This window comes from Manacus candei, unplaced genomic scaffold, assembly GCF_025592945.1.
Source record: "Manacus candei isolate 608988 ecotype Guabito, Panama unplaced genomic scaffold, ASM2559294v1 h1tg000037l, whole genome shotgun sequence".
Classification (NCBI taxonomy): Eukaryota; Metazoa; Chordata; class Aves; order Passeriformes; family Pipridae; genus Manacus; species Manacus candei.
Window position 1 is genome coordinate 14547019 of NW_026138085.1, and position 17511 is coordinate 14564529.

Sequence of the window (17511 nt, forward strand, 5' to 3'; positions counted from 1 at the left end):
TGGAGCTTGGCAAAATCAGGTTTCATGGTGTTTAGTATTGTTTTGAACAAGGAGGCTGTGAATAGCAGCACCCAAACCACTTGGATGATTCAAATCAACAGCTTGTTGAGTCTCAACAGTGAGACAAGTCACAACCACTCCTTGATTAAAGGAGGGGAAACATGGTATCCTTAATGATTTATATTATATAGGACAGCTTTTGGGTCAAGTGTGCAAGGAGAAGAAATATTGCTGTTGCCTTACTGACATGTTTTAGTGTTAAGCAGGTGTCAGCATTTAGTCTATACTGAACAGGTTATAGATGTCAGATGACAAATGACAGTGGGAGCAGACAGAGGAGGGGACCAGTGGAAGGTTTAGGAGAGTAAGAATCCATCTTTCCCAGGCTGCAGCTGATGCCAGACACCCGAAAGCTGCTTTTAACAGACCAAGGAAGAGTCACAGCTGATGTCGGTTATTTAAAATTTTATTTGCCTCTAATTTATTATCATAAAAACACTCTAGTCTATTTGGTTTTAGTATTCAGACAGTACAGACTTCTGATATTATCACGAGTGATATTAGAGAAGCAGTACAAACCAATCTACCTTAGCATGTAACCAAGCACAGGTGGAACTAAACCCACCCACACTTGCAAAAACTAATTAACCTGCTTCCTTAGGCTTTATAGTTCAAATGCAATACTCAGTTAATGGTTATAGTCACCAAACCATATAAATAAAATCTAACAGGGTAAAATGGGAACAGCTGAATGTGCAAGAGTCAAAGTAAAAATATGTAGATAGGTATTTTGCTAATTAGAGCAATCACCAATTAACTGCATCTATGTTGTAACTGTCTCTTATAGGTGTGAGTTTTCCTCTTCATTTCCAGTTAAAGTTCATCACTTTCATACAGTCCAGACTGCTCAGCCAAACGCTGAAACTCTCCTTCTGGTGAGAAAGCTTGTTTCACATCCAGTCCTCTTCCATTAAGTGCCAAATACTTGCTAAAAGTTGGTCGAACCCGTAACTGCTTTGGGGCTGGAAGTGGCTTATTTGCATGTGCTGGAATAGAATAAAAAAAGCCTCTTTCAATATCTTCCCAGACTGTAGCAAGACCCACAATAGAGCAACCCAATTGCTTTTAATTTGCAGCATAAACCAGCAAACCCCTGGGAAGAATTTAACACACAAGCCCATATCTCAGACACCAGAGACTTAAATTTACCCTCCTTCCTGGTGCCAATCAAATTATAGTCTTCAAGCAGGGCAAAGGACACAGCACAGTGTCCTGGTACTAAACAAAAGAGATTTTCACGGGATAGTTACTTCTGTCCAGTTCAGTATCTTTGGGAAGAAATCCTCCCAGCGGTCTGAGCTTCTTGAGGTTAATCTTGAGGGCCTGTTCTGAATACAGGTGCACTCTTTTGTGGCACTGTGACCTGGTACTTACTTGCAACCTCTAGCCTGGCGTGGCAGGTGGCCACTCCTGCCCCGTTGACAGCAGACACAGTGTACCAGCCAGCATCCTTCTTGTTTGCATTGTGGATCAGGAGGCAAATCCTCCCGGTGTTGTCATGGAGCAAGCTGAAAAATGAAGGTGTTCATGTGTCAGTGCTTTGAGGGGAAAGGAGGGGAGATGCTGAAATCAGAGTCAGTTTACACGCTGAGGAAGCCCCAGAACAATTCTTGCAGGGCACTGCAAACTGTGCAGACACAAACACTGCGTTTGTGTTACGAGACACCAGTGATTCACATCGTGACACAGCTCAGGTGTCCTGTAGCCCCACAGCCTCAGAGCACGAGGAAACACTCCATGTTTCAGTCCTAAAGCTGTGCTTCTCCACAGGGGCATGCATCTGGGCACTTCTGTGCCCTCAGAACAAGGCTCTCAGGGTTGCTCCTGTCCGGCACAGTGATCTGTGCCCCTGGTGCCATGCACACGAGGGGCAGGCCCAGCTTTCCAGCCTGCTGCTTTTAGAAACCAGCCCATTTTAAATTTGAATTAACAGATACCGGTTATTGTTTTCTAACACACCAACGGCCAACTCATCAGCGGGGTACCTTATTCGGTCTGTATTATATTGTACCATTTCGTTGTTTCTTTTCCAGTAAATCCGGGGGGTTGGGATGGCAGAGATCTGGCATTCCAGCCTGGCTGTGTCTCCTTCGAAAACCTTTTTGCTCTGTGGCTTGAAGATGAAAGTTGGAGGCATGTGATGTTCCTTTGCTAAATTAAAGAGGAAAGATAAGGAGGAGTTACTGGAAGCGTGGAATGCTCATATCACACTCAGGCTTTAAGATTTCAGAATGCTAAATTCAGCAGGACAAGTGTTCCTTACTGCATCTCCTCAGCCTGCAGGCAATTCCCAGGAGCATAAGGGTGTAATAAACACAATCCACTTTAGAAGGAGAGTCAATTAATATATGTTATCAACCCTCAGAGATTAGTGACATTAATTAAATTAAATTCTGGACATCCCACTATGCCTAAATATCCTGCTATAAGTGCTTTGAAGAAATGTGGCATCTCAGATATATTTATTAAAATAGCCTTAGAAAAGATAAGGTGTTTGTTATTGTTTGAGCCTGAATGTCTGGAGGGCTCCCTCTGCTTCTAAATTGTTTAATGTCCCAAATGCAGAGAGGAAAGCATTGCCAAGTAATTATCAGTGCTCTCAGTCTTACCAATTACTTCCACTTTCACTGTGAAAGATGCTTCTCCTGCACGGTTCACAGCCACACATTCGTATGCCCCTGCATCAGATGATTTGACTGCTTCAAAAATGAACGAGTGGAATCCCTTTTCTGACACTATCATTTTATGGAACTGATCCTGATGAACCATCCTTCCATTCTGGTACCACATCACATCTGGAGTGGGCAGTCCACTCACCTGTGAGGGAGAGGAAAGCAGTGAAGAGTTGAACAGCTTTGAAATAATAAAAACCTTGTCTGTTCCAGCAAGGGCACAGTTGCTTCAGGGAAGACTCATTAAAGGCAGGCTGGTCCTAGACAGACTTCACTGGATGTGTGTCCAGGATGTGTCCACTGAAGTAGTGGAATCCCAGTGCAAAGCACAAGGTTCCCTGCCAAAATGCCTATTTTTCAGCAGAGCATTAATATTCATTCTTCCCAGGGAGATCTGTGGTGATCCACATTCACCAATATTTAGCTTTCACCGTATTCTTATGCAGCTAATTCCATTTACATTTGCCAAGGGAAAATGCTGAAACATTTGGCCATCTCCTATTTCTTGGTTTACATCAAACAGGGAGACCCTGCACCACCTGCCATTAGTGCTCTGGGCTCAGAGACCTCTCTCCACGCCCCAAACCCCAAGAGGGAATGGAATGGGAAGGGAGAAGTTGGTGTTACTTTGAAGTCGAGCCTGCAGAACCGCCCCTCCTCAATAACCACGTCCTCAGGCACTTGTGTGAAACGGGGCTGGAAAAACTTCTCCTGGATTGAGTCATGTCCACGTTCATCTCCTCTTGAGGACGGTCTGCTCCTAAAAAGGGGACAGAAACAGGTAATTGTGTAAAAGTTACCGTAGCACAAATGACACTGAAGCTCTGATTGCAGCTGGAGTCCCTCAACATATTTAGGAATCCAGCACGACACATTTAGGAATCCAACACGACACATTTAGGAATCCAAAACTACAGTTCTGGTTGGTTTTTCAGCTGCAAGGTGTGGCTTTTGAGCAACCATTTCTCTTGCTCAAGTTGTTCAATTCAACACAGAGGCATAACCTTCATCTTTGGCCCAATATCCAAAAGAATTGACAAGGATTGTGGAGGCTGTGTTCTGCCATGCTGTGTTTCAACATTTGCATTCTCAGCCCTTGCTTTGAGTAGAAATTAGCCTTCTAGAATACAAAGAGTATTTTCCCAAAGTGCATGGAGTTTTTAAACCTCCAGTGCTATGCTTAGAATTCACTGGATTAAGATCATAGGCATCATCAACCATCCACAAACAGCAGCATTTTAGTTGAAAGGAAGTGAGAAAGTTTGGTAATTACTACTTTAGAAAAAGGGACAAGTAGTGAAGTTAAACTAACACTGCCTAGAAACATTTGAAGTAAAGTCTTGAAGAATAGCATAAAGTTCATGCTTTACCTTACATGTGTTGTAGGAACCTGCAGCCTGACGTTTTCTGCATTCTGGTGCTTGGAAAGAGAAAGAGGAGAGGTGAGTTCACTTACAAAGATTTATCTATAAACTGAACAAGAAGTCATTTTAAGTTTTTATACTGACTGCTGCTTAAAAGCAAACTGACTGTACTTCAGAAGTCACTGGGACAAGAGGTGAAGGAAGTGGCATCAGGACCTGACCCCCTCTGTGTTCAGCCACGTGGCTTTGCCACGACAGTGACAAGTGCCATGAATAGAAGGGCAGAACTTCTCATCACTGCACAGGTGAGAGGTGCAGTCTGGTTTGGCACACGAGGCTCTGGGCCAGCCAATAACCCTTGTTAGAGAGGAGCAGTACTACTGGCAGTGTCTAAAATGAGAGCTAAGTACAGAGTGTCCTTCCCCATAGCAGGAATAGAAGTGGAGTCGCTGGCAGGAGCGTTGTATTGTGCCCACTTAAATATGGTACCAACAGCCATGGACACTTGCTGAGCTGGAAAATACTTTTCTTTCTAGATCACAGCACCAACTAAGCTTGCTGACAACTCCACAATCACATGACTAAATCTGCCAAAGTACCCAGGATTGATTCCTGTTAGGAGCCTGGATGTTTGGAAAATGCAGCAGAGTTTGCTGCCAGCGACTCGTTTTAGCAATGGAGTCAGAGAGAGCAAACACTGCATGGAAATTTCTGGAGTGTTTGCATTGAGCCATTCCAGTGCTTGGTTCTGTGCTCTGCAGCCCAGTCCTGAGGAACATTTAAACCTGGGTTTAAAGTTCAAGCACAAGGCAGCCTTCAGTTCAGGGGAAGTGTTACATGGACGAGGGTTTTGCTGGACTGAGTTCAGTGTTGAGTCCAAAGGCAGTTGCCTGGATCTGCTCACTTACTCTGTACAGTTACTACTTGTCTTGTGAAATGATGCTGTAGTGATGAAGTTACTGATGATTCTAATGATCTGTTACATGAACTGACTGTGTAGTTAAGTTCCTGAGGAATCAGCAGGCTGAATGAATCGATTTAAAAATAAGACCGAACAATGGGAATAAGATATCCCAAACATGAGCCAATCTCTGCTTCCAATATTCTTCTTTAAAGCAGCATTTCACCCATGCCGAAAAGTTGTCAGTCATCCTATTTTGACTGAATGCTTCCTTGTTCTCTGCAAAGGATAAGGCTTCCCTTGCTGTCTGACATCCATAATTTTCCCTTCTTGCCTGCTGTTGCCAGGTGATTGTTGGGGAGAAATAGCTCAAATTGTGTATTCCTCCCTTGCTGTGATCTTAAGTGTCTCTTACATGGAGGAGTTTTGCTAACTGCACTTTGGCAGGTGTTTGCCTGCTCCTGGCTCTTTGCTGCAGCAGCAGGAGGGATGTTTTCTTTGCCTGCACAGGTACCCAGTGCCATACCATGGACATTTCCACTAACTTTGAGCACAGAAGTGCCAAAGAGAGCTTCTAACCGGCCTGAATAACCAGCAAATGATGCAAGTCTCCAACTGAAACTCTTTTGAAAATACCATTAGTAATAGATTCTTGTCTATCAGCATGTGGGCTGCTAAAATAACTGCTTTGCTTTCTCTCAATGACTGCAGACCCCCAGAAGGGCTAAAGCCCATCTGATCCCACCCCAAGGCCCTGACCTCTTGTAGCCAATGCCACTTATCTGACATTGTCAGTGACAGGTGTAATGTTGCTCTCCTGGCCAAGCCTGCACTGGGTACCTGGATCCCTCCCTGTGCTGCTCCCTGCCTGTCACAGCCAGGGTGTCCCAGGCTGTGCAGCAGCTGTTGTAATTCCTCCCTGGAGAGGTCATTCCTACAGATCAGGCCCAGCAAGGGAATGGTGCTTAAATTCTTCCCCCCTCTCCTACCACCCCCCAGAGCCCCAAATCTCTCCTGTACAGAGCTCTGCCAGGAGAGCCGCCCCCTCCCCACACTGCTACCAAACAACCCCCATCTCTGCCCCATTCAGGTAGGAGCAGGTCACAGCACAATCACCAGGAAATCCTCGTTCTAGAGACAGGTCCCCATTTACCTGTGCATTCTGCATGTTGTCCTCACTCTGTGTTTCCAGCACAGAGGCAGCATTCACTGGTCCGAGCAGCCTGCGAGCCATTCTCTCTTCATAAGTTAATCTCTAAAGCAGAGTGGAGAGGAATTCTAGTCAGAAGTCCATTTACTATTTCAGATCAGCTTGTAAGGGCACATTAATATGCCACGAATTCAGGGTGCTGTCAATGAAAGCAGCAGCTGAACAGAAGCCCCACGTCTGGCCCGGAGGGTTTGCGGTCTGTGATGCCCACTGAAGTCAGCTCAATATATACAGCACTGAAATGCAGAAAAGATTAAACTGCCTGTTCATCAAAGCCTCTCTAATGCCATCTGTGGCCTTCCACTCCTCCTCTTTCTCTGTTGGGATTATTTATGGGTAACTGATGGCATCATCCTCAGAAGCCAGACTAAGTCCCAGGGTACCTCTCTGTTAGCACTGGGAAAACTTCCCAAGTCATTCAGCTGTGGAGCTACAGGCATGATGGATGCTTGGCATCCCCTGCTCCCAAAAAAGCAAGAGCCACACCAGAAGCAGACACAGCCAGAGGGGAGCAGCACTACCCCTGAAAGCACGAGGGAACTTTATGCCAGTGCAGCATCCACTGGTTGAAATGCTGTGTGCTGAGTGTAGGGGAGGCAAGGACACATTTCAGGCACGAAACAGAAAGTTCCTGCAAAATAGATGTGGTACACAGTGATAAAAACGAGCAGAGTTAAATTCAAGCTCTGTCAGCTGGGTTACTTTAGAAGAGTTTGTTACTCCCTTGAGCACCAGAACACCTGACACTTCTCTGCCCACAAAGTTTAACTTGAGTTTGGATTTTGTGACGTGCGGACGAGCTCGGGCTGAATTTCTGCTGTGAACAACACGTGTGTCTGTGTGTGTGTGTCTGCTGGGAAGGTAAAGGCTGGGGAGGCTTGTGGGACTTTTCTTTAGAAGAGAGCACGAGACCTTTAGCCAAACCTGTGAGGGCTTAATAACCCTGAGTCCTTACGTCTGTATCAAGTGTGGCTGAGATTGGCCAGTGGGGTCAGACGCTGCTGGAGGACAAGGGGAGGAGGACACAGAGTGGTGATTGCATAAGCCTTATTTTTAGCCTGGCTTCCTATGGGAAGAAAAGCTGACTTGCTACAACAAGCCTTCTCCCAGCAGATAGGACATTCCTGTTAGGGACACATTAAGTCAGATTTGACCTATTTGTTTTCCCCTTCAGTATTTAAAATTCCACACAAATGTGTTCTCACTGATGATAATGAAAAAAACTCCTTTCTGCTGCAGGGGAAAGAAGATGGAACCTATAAACACTGGGCTTTTACCAGTCTGCCTCCAGCTGCAGGAAGGTTCCCACCTTACAGACCTGCTCACTCTAGCTTGCTGCAATGGGTTTCCCTACTGGTAAGCAAATTTTTCTCCCAGATTTGGTTTCCTTGGTAAAGAGGATTGCATTTTGCCCCTCTGCAGAATAAATAATTAAGTACTGAGGCTGAGGCCTTCTTATAGGAGACAGACTTTATGATAAAAGCTCATGTAATTTCTTTCATTTGTTGCTGTTCATATAAAAAGAAATCAAAGAAGTTTACTATATGTGGTGGTAGTCTCTAGAATGAGCTTTCAAATATTCCAATATTTCACCAAGTTTTAATGATTGTGAGTGGTTTGTTAACCCCAGTGTTGAAAGCCAGGGTGTAATCATATCTGCAGAACTGAGGGATTCTCCTTGGGTTTCTGGTTGTGTGTGGATATGATGTTCAGCAGGATCCCCAACAGAGAGTTTAAATTTGTGCCACAGCTCTAAACACACACCTTTCTGTTGAGCCTGGACTTAATCTGGTTGCAGGATAAGAGGGAAAGGCAATAGCAGCTCAAAGCCACATTGCTGTATCAAATGGCTTTCAGAAGTCAACACATCCCTTACTGAAGTCAGGGGAGATGCAGACATTCAGCTGCCACAGTAAATGCCCACAGACACACTCACAGCAACCATCTCTCTTGCCACACATTCAGGCTTCCATCATGCACTGCCCATGTGCTGCTCCTCTGCTGGGAAGGGCCTTCTTGGTCCTGAGCTGAGCCTGGCCCACCAGAGCAGCTATTTGCATTCTAATACCAAAAATAACTGTGAAAAGGTGCTGGGAAATGAAGAGGTTGGATGTAAGTCTTTCTAAACCACACCTTTTTCTCCACCCCTGACCCATGATTAGAAATGGAGTTGCTGTTGGAAGAGATGTTTTTTTTAACTTTCCTAATGGAAAAGTTCAGCCACATCACACTGAAAGAATATTCTGTTTGCAAATGGCTCAAAGAACTCCCGTGGGATCTGCTGAGGTTCTGAGTAGAGGTGTTTGGGCAGTGTTGCTCCTGCATTTCCTTTTGCTTTTAGCTCAGTTTGGAGGCTCCAGCCTCTGGGGTACTAGAACTCATCTCTGCTTGCACTACTGAGAGTCCCATCAAATGTCTCCTTAACCAGCAGGTTTCCCTTACCTGGTTGCCATTCTGGAGAAGGTTGTCTTTGCATCGGAGTTTCTTTTCCAAGTCCTGAATGAGGGCCTCTTTTGTTCCTCTAATTTCTTGGTCTGATGTCTTCTGCATAGAGTTGATGCTGGCTTGTTTGTTATACATTGGCTGGGAGTAACTGCTCGTGCAGGAAGAGAAAACAAAGTTACTCCCGTGGGCCTGCTGGGCTGCTTGCTGCAGCTTCACTGAATGCACACAAAAATGTGAACCTGCCTCTTAAAAACTGTGGTTCAAATGAACCCATAAGGCATCTGGGAGATGAATGGGCCAGGCTGGGTATCAAAAACTTAAGGGGAAGCATCATGGCATAGCCAAGTCATTGAGTGTCCTCCCACAACACTCATTGTTCAGCATCCCTGTGTCATGCCCCTCCCGTATCCTGGTCCTGTAATCCATAGCCAACACACATGATCAACTCCTGGAGTTTGATTCTGAAAGATTCTGGGAAAAGAGGAGCATCCATCAGAAGGGGTTGCAAAGGTCTGCTGGAGGTCACAGCACTCTGTGCTGACAGGATCTACAACCCTGTTTGTGATGAGCAGCCCTCGTGTGCTGCACTTGGGTTCAGAAATTGTTTCTATTGAAAATCCTCTTCCCCCTGTCCCTTGGGAATTCTGCTCATTAGAGCAGGGTAGAAGGGTTATAATTCTGAAATACTCCCAGCATGGCTCGGACTTAATAACTTGCTTAAGTTATAACTTAAAAACTTTAATAATTTGCCAACAGATTAATATGTCTCATGTCCCTGTTTGCCCATTAGTAGCGTGATTGGGAAAATAATTCCTCAACTCTCTGGGTGTTGCATTTAAGAGCAGCTTATCTGAAAAGCATAGTGAGGCACCCACACCCTTTGCTATGGAAACAAACAACCCCACACTATGCACACAAACTCCAGCAGTCACTCCACATGTGTTTCTAATGCCCCACACTCTTGCAGGAGTTTAGCAAACACTCCTGAGAGCCCCAGCTCACCCGGTCTGTCTTACCTTCCCTCTTCCCACAGTGCTGTGATTCAGAAAACCCCCAGAAACATTCAGGTTACCTGAATGCAAGCTGACACTTAAACCTTGATTTATATCCAGGCCAGCAGGACCCCTGCCCCTATCACCTTTCTAATATTTCCAGTTGAGTGTTTGTGCATATTCTGCCCTGACTTTCCCCAGGACCTCCAGCTAATATTGGCAGGAATACAAGTTGGTGAGAAGGCAAGGCCCAGCTCCCTTTGAGATCTCACTGACCTTGGGAGATATTTGGATTGCAGCCCAAAGGCAAAATGATATAATACATATTCAGGAAAGAATTTAGTCTTTGGTCTAAAGGGGTAATATTTTCAAGTGGCTGCCTTTCTGTTTGCACGTATGATTAATGGAAAGGGTGTTGTAGGTGAGTGTAGAATCTCACCATGATGTGGAACCTGAAAACACTGCTGAGACTTACTAGACAATTCTCCAAGTTGTTTATATCTGGGAAGTACTACTGCCTTCCCCCATCTCCCCATTCATAAGCCATGCTCGTTGAGGAAATTAATTTGAGATGGGTGTCAATCCTCTGCTCTGAATAACCCTAATTAAGAGATTTCTTTCAAATCAAACTAAACTACTCAAACTGACTCCAGAAAACCCACACAGCTGTGCAGTTTAAGTCCTGATGGACACCCATCTCTCCCACAGAGTCACCAGGGGCAAAGCTCAGCCTCCTAACCCGACTCCTGCAGAGTCCTGCCCTGAACACGGGAAGTCAGTGGGAGCTGTGCCATTGGCTTTGGCCCCAGCTGGTGTTTCGTGGGGTGGTTGGATTTGGGATGGTCAGTGCACGGGAGAGGCCAGGCCGGAGGGAAGCAGGGGGAGGTTAGAAGGCTGTGTATACTTACTGAGGTTCCATGGGAGAAGGAGTTTGGCTGTTATAGTCGGGCTGCGAGGGGAGCACTGAGCACAGGAATGCTGCGGGGGATTGGTTAGGCATGGGTATAAGCCTCTGCCCAGATGATGAGCTAGCAGGAGACTGTGCAGATGCAGGAGTGATGGGATATGTGGATTCCTTGGGGGCACTACAGGAAGGCGAGGAGAGCGTGATTGAAGAGCTCAGCGATGACGAGGAGGAGAATTTCTGCCCGCTCGGGTTGCGAGGCTGAATGAGGATGGAGGACTGTTTGATCTCTCTGCTCGACTCCGCGGAGGCTGCGGGTCCTGGAGGCTGCTGCTGCCCTTGACACACATTCTTAGACTGGATAAAGTGTTTTGGACGTTCGTAGTTAAACATGGTTGGCTGGCACATGGAGGAAACGGATGGGAGGTTGGGGACACTCATAGGAGAGGTTTCGCGGCTGTCCTGGGTTTTTGTTGGTGATAACTGGCTTTGGATGGGTGGCTGGTAAAAACTAGGTGGTAGGCCACAAAAGTTGTCTTGGCTGGGCTCCTGGATAGAATGGAACCCTTGCCTTGCAGAATAGAGGCTTTCCTGGTGTGGATTTTCCCTTAAGGAAGACAATATAGATAAAATAAATTGTACATCACAAGCTGAATCACAAAAATGCTGTGTTGTGAGCAGTCATTAGCAATCTAAAGAATAGGAGGTTCAGGCAACTGACAATTAAAGCTTGAGCTTAGAATAAAGGTATTTAGGATTTATTAGAACTATTCCTGAACTGTCTGAACATTTTGGATTACAATAACAAGCCATGCAGTCTGTCTGCCTCAGGCACAGTGTTCACTGTGGCTTTGATATGCCAGAGCCCAGTAAACTCTGAATAAATAGCAATTGTTTTATCAAGACCTCTTGCCACCTGCATAAATCTGCAGATACCTGTGGATACTACTGCTAAGCAAGGTAATTTGCCACATATCATTTCAGCTAAAGATCCCTGGATCCTTCTACTTCATGCCCTGTCAAAATACTAAATGTACTATTCCTCAGAGAATTGGCTATTTGTGCTGAGAAATTCCTTATACCATAGGGAAGCATGAAACAGGTTCCACTTGCTTTTAATCCTAAAACTAAACCTTTGAAACCAAGTGTCCTGATTTCTTCTTTAATGGGTTTTGAATTCAGAGCTTTTCATATCCAACTGAGATTTGGGATTGGAATGCCAAGGACTGTGCTTTTCCATTTGAAGTGATTTCCCAAGACTTGCTGTTCAGCCTACTACTGTCGTTCTGACAATTAGCTGCAGGATAAGGGGTGCATTTATTTTGCAGGTGCTTGATATCTAAACCTGGGCTTTCCATCAACTAAACACCCAGGAAGGTTTCATTAGACTGAGCTGAGCAAGCTTGTTAAAACGGACAAACAATTTCAGCTCCAGGATAAAAAAAATAATCCCCCAAAATAAACATAAAGCTACTAATAAAAAAAAAAAAAAAGAGAATATAAATCCACCCAGTTACATGTGCTGGAAAAAATTGTAATCTTGCCCCACCAAGATCAGCTGTTTTGCTGCTATATATACCCAGTATATTGTATTCCTCTCCTTGGAGAGCCCAAAGAAGGGCTCCAGGAGGTCATAAATCCCCATGGGGGGACATAACTGAAGACATCACTTTCATTTCAAAAATTCAAGGCTTTCATTTCCTAAAGGTGATCATCAATAACAGTTGTACATTAACTGTATGTAAACAGAGGCTTTATAGTAAAAATTCCCTAACTTTCCCCTTGTCATGCTCTTGGAATTCGAAGCTGGCTCAAATTTTTGGAGCATGTCCACACTATGTTCTCATTCACCGATGCAGAAAACTTGTTGAGTCTTATCCCATTTTTTTATATGACTACCTGTGTACAGATTTTTACTCTCGTTTTCCCCACAGGCTGCGCACAGAAACCAGCGTTTACTTTGTTTTCTAGAGCGCAGCAAGCTCCGACCCACAGCGTCACTTCTCACAGCGAGGGGTAAGTTACCGTTTTCCTCAAATCATTCCACCTTGATTCGGGAGGGAAAAAAAAAAATAAATCCGAAGAGACTTTTGACCTTACGAGATGACAGCAGTAAGAAACAATAGGGACAGCTTGCTTTAAAAAAAAAAAAAGGGCAAACAAAAAAAAAAAACAACCAAAAAACAAAGGTTTTTTTTTCCTCTGTTTCCACTGTTCCTCTGTTACCTTTGACAGCACCTCACCTTAAAGGCACCTTTCCACCTCAGCATTCCCGGCGCGCTGCAGTCCCTCATGCCACCTCCCTAACCAGCCTCGAAGCAAAAAGTGACGTGGAAAAAAAAACAAACAAAAAAAAAACAAACCCAAAACCCCAAACAAGCACCTTACCTACAGCCTAGAAGTTGTCACCTGGGCTTTCAGCGGTATTTGGGGCAGGGCCGGTCATTCCCCGGGCCGGGCTGTCATAGCCGCCCCCTGCGCGGCGTTAGGGGAGGCTTTAATGTGCAGCCAGCGGTGACACCGCGGGACCCGCGTGTCCCCAACCCCGCCGTGTCACAATAAGAGTCTCCGCTGCCCGGACACTCGTCCCAGGGCCGGAGCCAGGGATTTTGGGCAGGTGCCCGCGGGCAGCGAATCCCCCGCCGGGGGCAGCGGTGGGACCGCCCGGCGCTCGCAGGGGCCGGTCCGGGCGCTGATGGAAGGGGCGGCCGGACCTCGCTCCTGCCCCCGGTCTGGCCCCGCTCCCGGACCCCGCTGCGGCTCTGGGGACTCCCCCGGGAGCTCTGGGGGTGGCGGGGGGCAGGAGCCGCCGGCCCCGGCTCTCCCCGTCCCGTCCCGTCCCGTCCCGCCCCGAGGGGACGCGGCCGGAGCTCAGCGCGGCCGCTCCGGGAGCGCCTCTCGCTCCGCGGGAGAAGGGAGAGAACTGAAGGCGACAGCTTTTGAGCAGAAAAGCAGCTTTTCTGCCCGTAGCACCGCCAGGGAGCAGCGAGGAAGGACTGCTGGAGTATGCTTTAATGTCCCTAAATCCCACTCCGTTATCCCAGTGAAATCGTTGCCCAGAGAAGCTGTGGCTGCCTCATCCCTGGAAATGTTCAAGGCGAGGTTGAACGGGGCCCTGAGCAACCTGGTCTAGTGCAAAGTGTCCCTGCCCGTGGCAGGGGATTTGGAACTGGGTGATCTCTAAGGTGCCTTCCAACCACAACCACTCTCTGATTCTAAATTCCTTGTTTAATTCATTTACTAATTTCCTGTGTAGTGATAACACCCTGGTTCTGCTTTCAAGGCTGTGCACTTAAAGGCAATAAGTATTCCAGAGACAGGTTTAAACGTGGTTTAAGTACCCCCGGCCCCAGGGCAACCCCCACCCCGCTCCAGCGCAGAGCTGTCAGGAGCAGTGGCACTGTTCATGGATGTGTCTGAACAGTCACAAACTGAATAGCAACATTAGACTTACAAAAATAATATAGGATAAAAATATGTTAAATATTTATAGTTTTATGTCTATGTTCATTATTACAGCTATTTGCATGGACTAAAAAAAATGCAACTATGGTGTTTTCACCAGCACAGCAACAGATCCTAGTGGCAGATTAGGTGATTCGTATCCCTTTTAATCAACAGTTCAATGCCTAATTGCATTTTAAATTAACATTATAGTGTTTTAAGTATTTTAATTATACTCTGGCAACTCTTGCCTATTGTTTAAAAGAACCCCAAGCCTGAAAGTACTGCAGCTGGGCTGAGTGTGGGCTCTCAGCCTCCTCCTCTCTCCCTTCACTGTGCCCTTGAGTCTGTCAGCACAGCGATCTTCAAGAGCTTAATCCACATTTAGTGTTTGTATTAAACACGGCCCAGCGTTTGTGAACTAAAACTTACAAAGCAGGTGTTAATTGAGTGCTAATTTATTTAAATTCCTCCTCGTGGAAGTGATTAAGGGAGGGAGTGTGTCCCTAGTTGTTGGAGAAGTTATTTGCTTTTGAGGTAAAAAAAATAAAAATTAAAAATCGGTAGTTTGCGCAGAGTGAGTACTAAAGAAAAAAAGGTACCCGCGGGATGATCATTTGCCCTGCAGGAAGCTGTGAACATGGTAAAGGTCAGGCTGTGTGCTCAGACAGGCTCCCTGACTCCCCACCGACTTCAATGAGGGTGCAGTGTGCTTAGTTCAGAACTAAAGGTGGCTGCAAGGCACCAATTTAAGGACAGCTTTATACACTTAAAAGATTGGACACAAGGGGGACGACTTGTGTGAAAGAGAAGGAACAGAAAAACGTGACATCCAGAAGATAGGGGGAAAAAAAAAGAAAGAACTGGAAGCTGAACTGATAAAAGCAGAGGAATAAATCTCATTGCCAGTGCCAAGTAACTTAATAGTGCTGTGCCCAGCACTTCGAGGTGTTAGAAACCAGCTTTTCTGTCCTGCTTCAGTTTACTTTCTAAGAATGGTGACTTGCTGTGACTGATCAGGTTCTCCTTAGTTGCTTGAGTCGTGCAGGAAAAAATGTCTAGAAGGAGAGTTAAGAATATTTTGCTTATTTATTAAGGACACTTAAAAGCTACTTAAAAGGCCTGCCAGTATAGTTAGTGCCTGAAGCCTTTTCTTTTGCTTGGATTAAGTTCCTTTAATTAAGTTAATAATCAGCATAGATTTTGTTCTGCTCCTTTAAGGCTGTTGAGGAGGACACACTGTAATCTGCAGGTATAAAGGGCTCAGAAAGGAGTAGTGAGAGTCTTCTTGAATTGCATTTTCTGGCTTTTGTGGAGTGGCTGTTACTAAGCAATAACTGGGAGAAGTACAAGGGTTTTGTTCATTTTATAGTTATTCCCAGTAATGGCTTTGTTCTGTCATCACTGTCTTTGTTGGTATTTGCCTTTGGTAATACAATTGCAACCACATATGCTACATGAGAGAGTTATGTGCTAAATCTGACTAAAAAGACTTATTTTACAGCCAGTCATTAGCCGTGATTGCTGAGTTTGAGGTAACAGCAACATTTACAATGCTGTGTCCCGTTCATAACGATGTTTCAAAGCACGTGGCAATAAGTCTGTGGGCTTTAAAGATATTTAAATGCTCACAGATGGGTATATTTTAGTAGTTTCACTCTGTATCTTGAGATGTGTCCAAAGTCTGGTTCAGCACTGCTGTCAGTCAAAAGCAATCTGCAGCTCTGTATACTAGTTAATGTTTTATATTTTAAAAAGCTACTACATAGCTGATTTTGATGGCATGTTATATCCCTTCATGCAGTGGGGTCTTTTTAGTGTCCCAACTGATTTCCCTGGAGCAAGCCTGGATTTCATGGAAGCCAAACTGAGAGCCTCCTCTTAGAGACCTGCAAGTTACTGAAGCAAACCCAGTTTTACTCAGTGATTTAGTGAAATAATTCCTGTGCATGGATACATCCATGTTGAAATATGATCTCTCCTCTAGTGAAATTTGGAGGGGGGGAGGTGTTCAGAATTGTTAAAATAACCGGTTTAGTTAAAATGGCTGAGCACATCCAAAAATAATCTGTACCACAGGGAATGCTCTCTGTCACGGACAGCCGTTTACACACGCTGTAACAGGATCACTGCAGTTCCAGGCTGGAATTCAGCTGGGAGAGGAGCCACACGTCTGCCTCGGAGCTCCCACTGCCACAGACGGGGCTGAGGAAACTCCTCTGCTGGGCTTGGATGTCTGTTCTGAACTGTCACCCTTTGAGGTCACCTTTCTGCCTCTAAACCCTTGAGAAACCCTACAGAAATGGGGATGGCATTGCCAATATGTGTGCTCTAACTTGTTTTGCTTCTCTGGAAAAATCAAACACGATAACTGATAATGCAGTAAGTGCACAGTGACTTGAGAGCTGCGTTTGGGATGGAAATTGGATCGAGTCTTGTTATAAGATGCAACACTTACTGTGGGGAATTCCTCATCTCCTGAGTGGGGAGTGTCCCTGCCATGCCATGGGACAGTTTTCACTCCATCCAGTGGGTCACTGGTTCAGTACTTCCCCTCCACAGGTGCTTTGCAGGTACTATCTGCCCTGTGCTACCAGCACCTTGAGTTTTACTGCTGTCTTTCAGAATAAGAGACAGAAACATGAGGTGATGCCACTTGGCCAAGGCTACAGAGGAAGGAGGTGGCAACAGAATTGTACCCTGATGTTTCCCAGGTATTGTGATCTTTGTCTTGTGCTCTGCTGTGGAGCCAAAGGTCTTCTACAGGCTGTGATTTGGGGTGATGCCTTTAAATTACTTACAGATAGGCTGTTCTGACAGTGCCATCAGGCACTTACCTGAGCCTTTGGGTAATGACACACTCTGTCAAATCGAGCCTGTGCTGTTCTGTAGCTGGGCTGCTGTTGCACATTGCCATTGTCACACAGGCAAACAGCTCAGATGGCTGTGTGGGAACCCCTGTCAGGGTAAGGGACACTGGAGCTTTGCAGCTGAATCACTGGAGTGTTCATCCCCTAAGTGTTGTAAAAAACTAACCCAGAAATGTGATTTTTTTCTTTGTCTTACCGCAGAGGTGAAGCCCGAGGAGAGTTTTCATAAGCTCCATGAAAGTCTTCAGCTTGGCCCTTGGAGTTCATCTGACCAAAGCTGGTGGCTCCTGCTCGACTACCCAGCCCCGGGGTCTCTGGGCTGTAGGATGGGAGGCCAGATGCCCCTCGGTCCTTGGCTCCTGCCTGGCTGTTCCTGGGGAAGCTGGGTTTCTTCATGGTGACCTGCACAGCCGGCCTGTGGGCAGCACCTGAAAAGCTCTCCAGCTCTTTTGCTCCTGGAAGCAGAATTGTCCCCAAGTCAGGTAGGAAGCAGTGGTGGTTCACCAACACAACACATGCAGTAACAGGGGGGCAGGGGACTGGAATGTCTGAGCAGGTGGATGAGAGCTCAGCCTGCCTGGCTCTGCAGAGACCAAAACCTGCCCAGCTGCAGTAGCCAACCCTCCCTTCTCTCCAGGGCTGCTGAGCT

The 17511-nt window shown here is 45.9% G+C and overlaps 1 protein-coding gene and 1 long non-coding RNA gene across 5 annotated transcripts in view; one reads left to right on the forward strand and one right to left on the reverse strand.

The window, feature by feature from the left end:
* Positions 1-450: 450 nt before the first annotated feature.
* Positions 451-13107, reverse strand: MYOT (myotilin). 3 transcript variants are annotated; one of them, XM_051794102.1, is made up of 10 exons: positions 12937-13107; positions 10553-11155; positions 8650-8800; positions 6151-6252; positions 4103-4152; positions 3360-3492; positions 2670-2877; positions 2046-2211; positions 1435-1568; positions 451-1046 (listed from the first exon to the last, which is right to left on the reverse strand). In XM_051794102.1, the coding sequence occupies exons 2-10, from the start codon at positions 10987-10989 to the stop codon at positions 874-876; spliced, it is 1554 nt and encodes a 517-aa protein (XP_051650062.1). In that variant the 5' UTR covers positions 10990-11155; positions 12937-13107; the 3' UTR covers positions 451-873. The 3 variants fall into 3 exon arrangements, with proteins under 3 accessions (XP_051650062.1, XP_051650063.1, XP_051650064.1); XM_051794103.1 differs by lacking the exon at positions 10553-11155 and having other exon boundaries at positions 12937-13101; XM_051794104.1 differs by lacking the exons at positions 10553-11155; positions 12937-13107 and adding an exon at positions 9669-9686.
* LOC127473936 (uncharacterized) overlaps positions 12362-17511 on the forward strand; it is a 52006-nt gene continuing 46856 nt past the window's right edge. Inside the window, exons 1-3 of one of the 2 annotated variants that reach the window (XR_007905623.1) lie at positions 12362-12564; positions 16618-16706; positions 17064-17344. This is a non-coding gene — a long non-coding RNA (uncharacterized LOC127473936). The remainder of the gene's footprint in view (positions 12565-16617; positions 16707-17063; positions 17345-17511) is intronic. The other variant, XR_007905622.1, reaches the window with a different exon arrangement.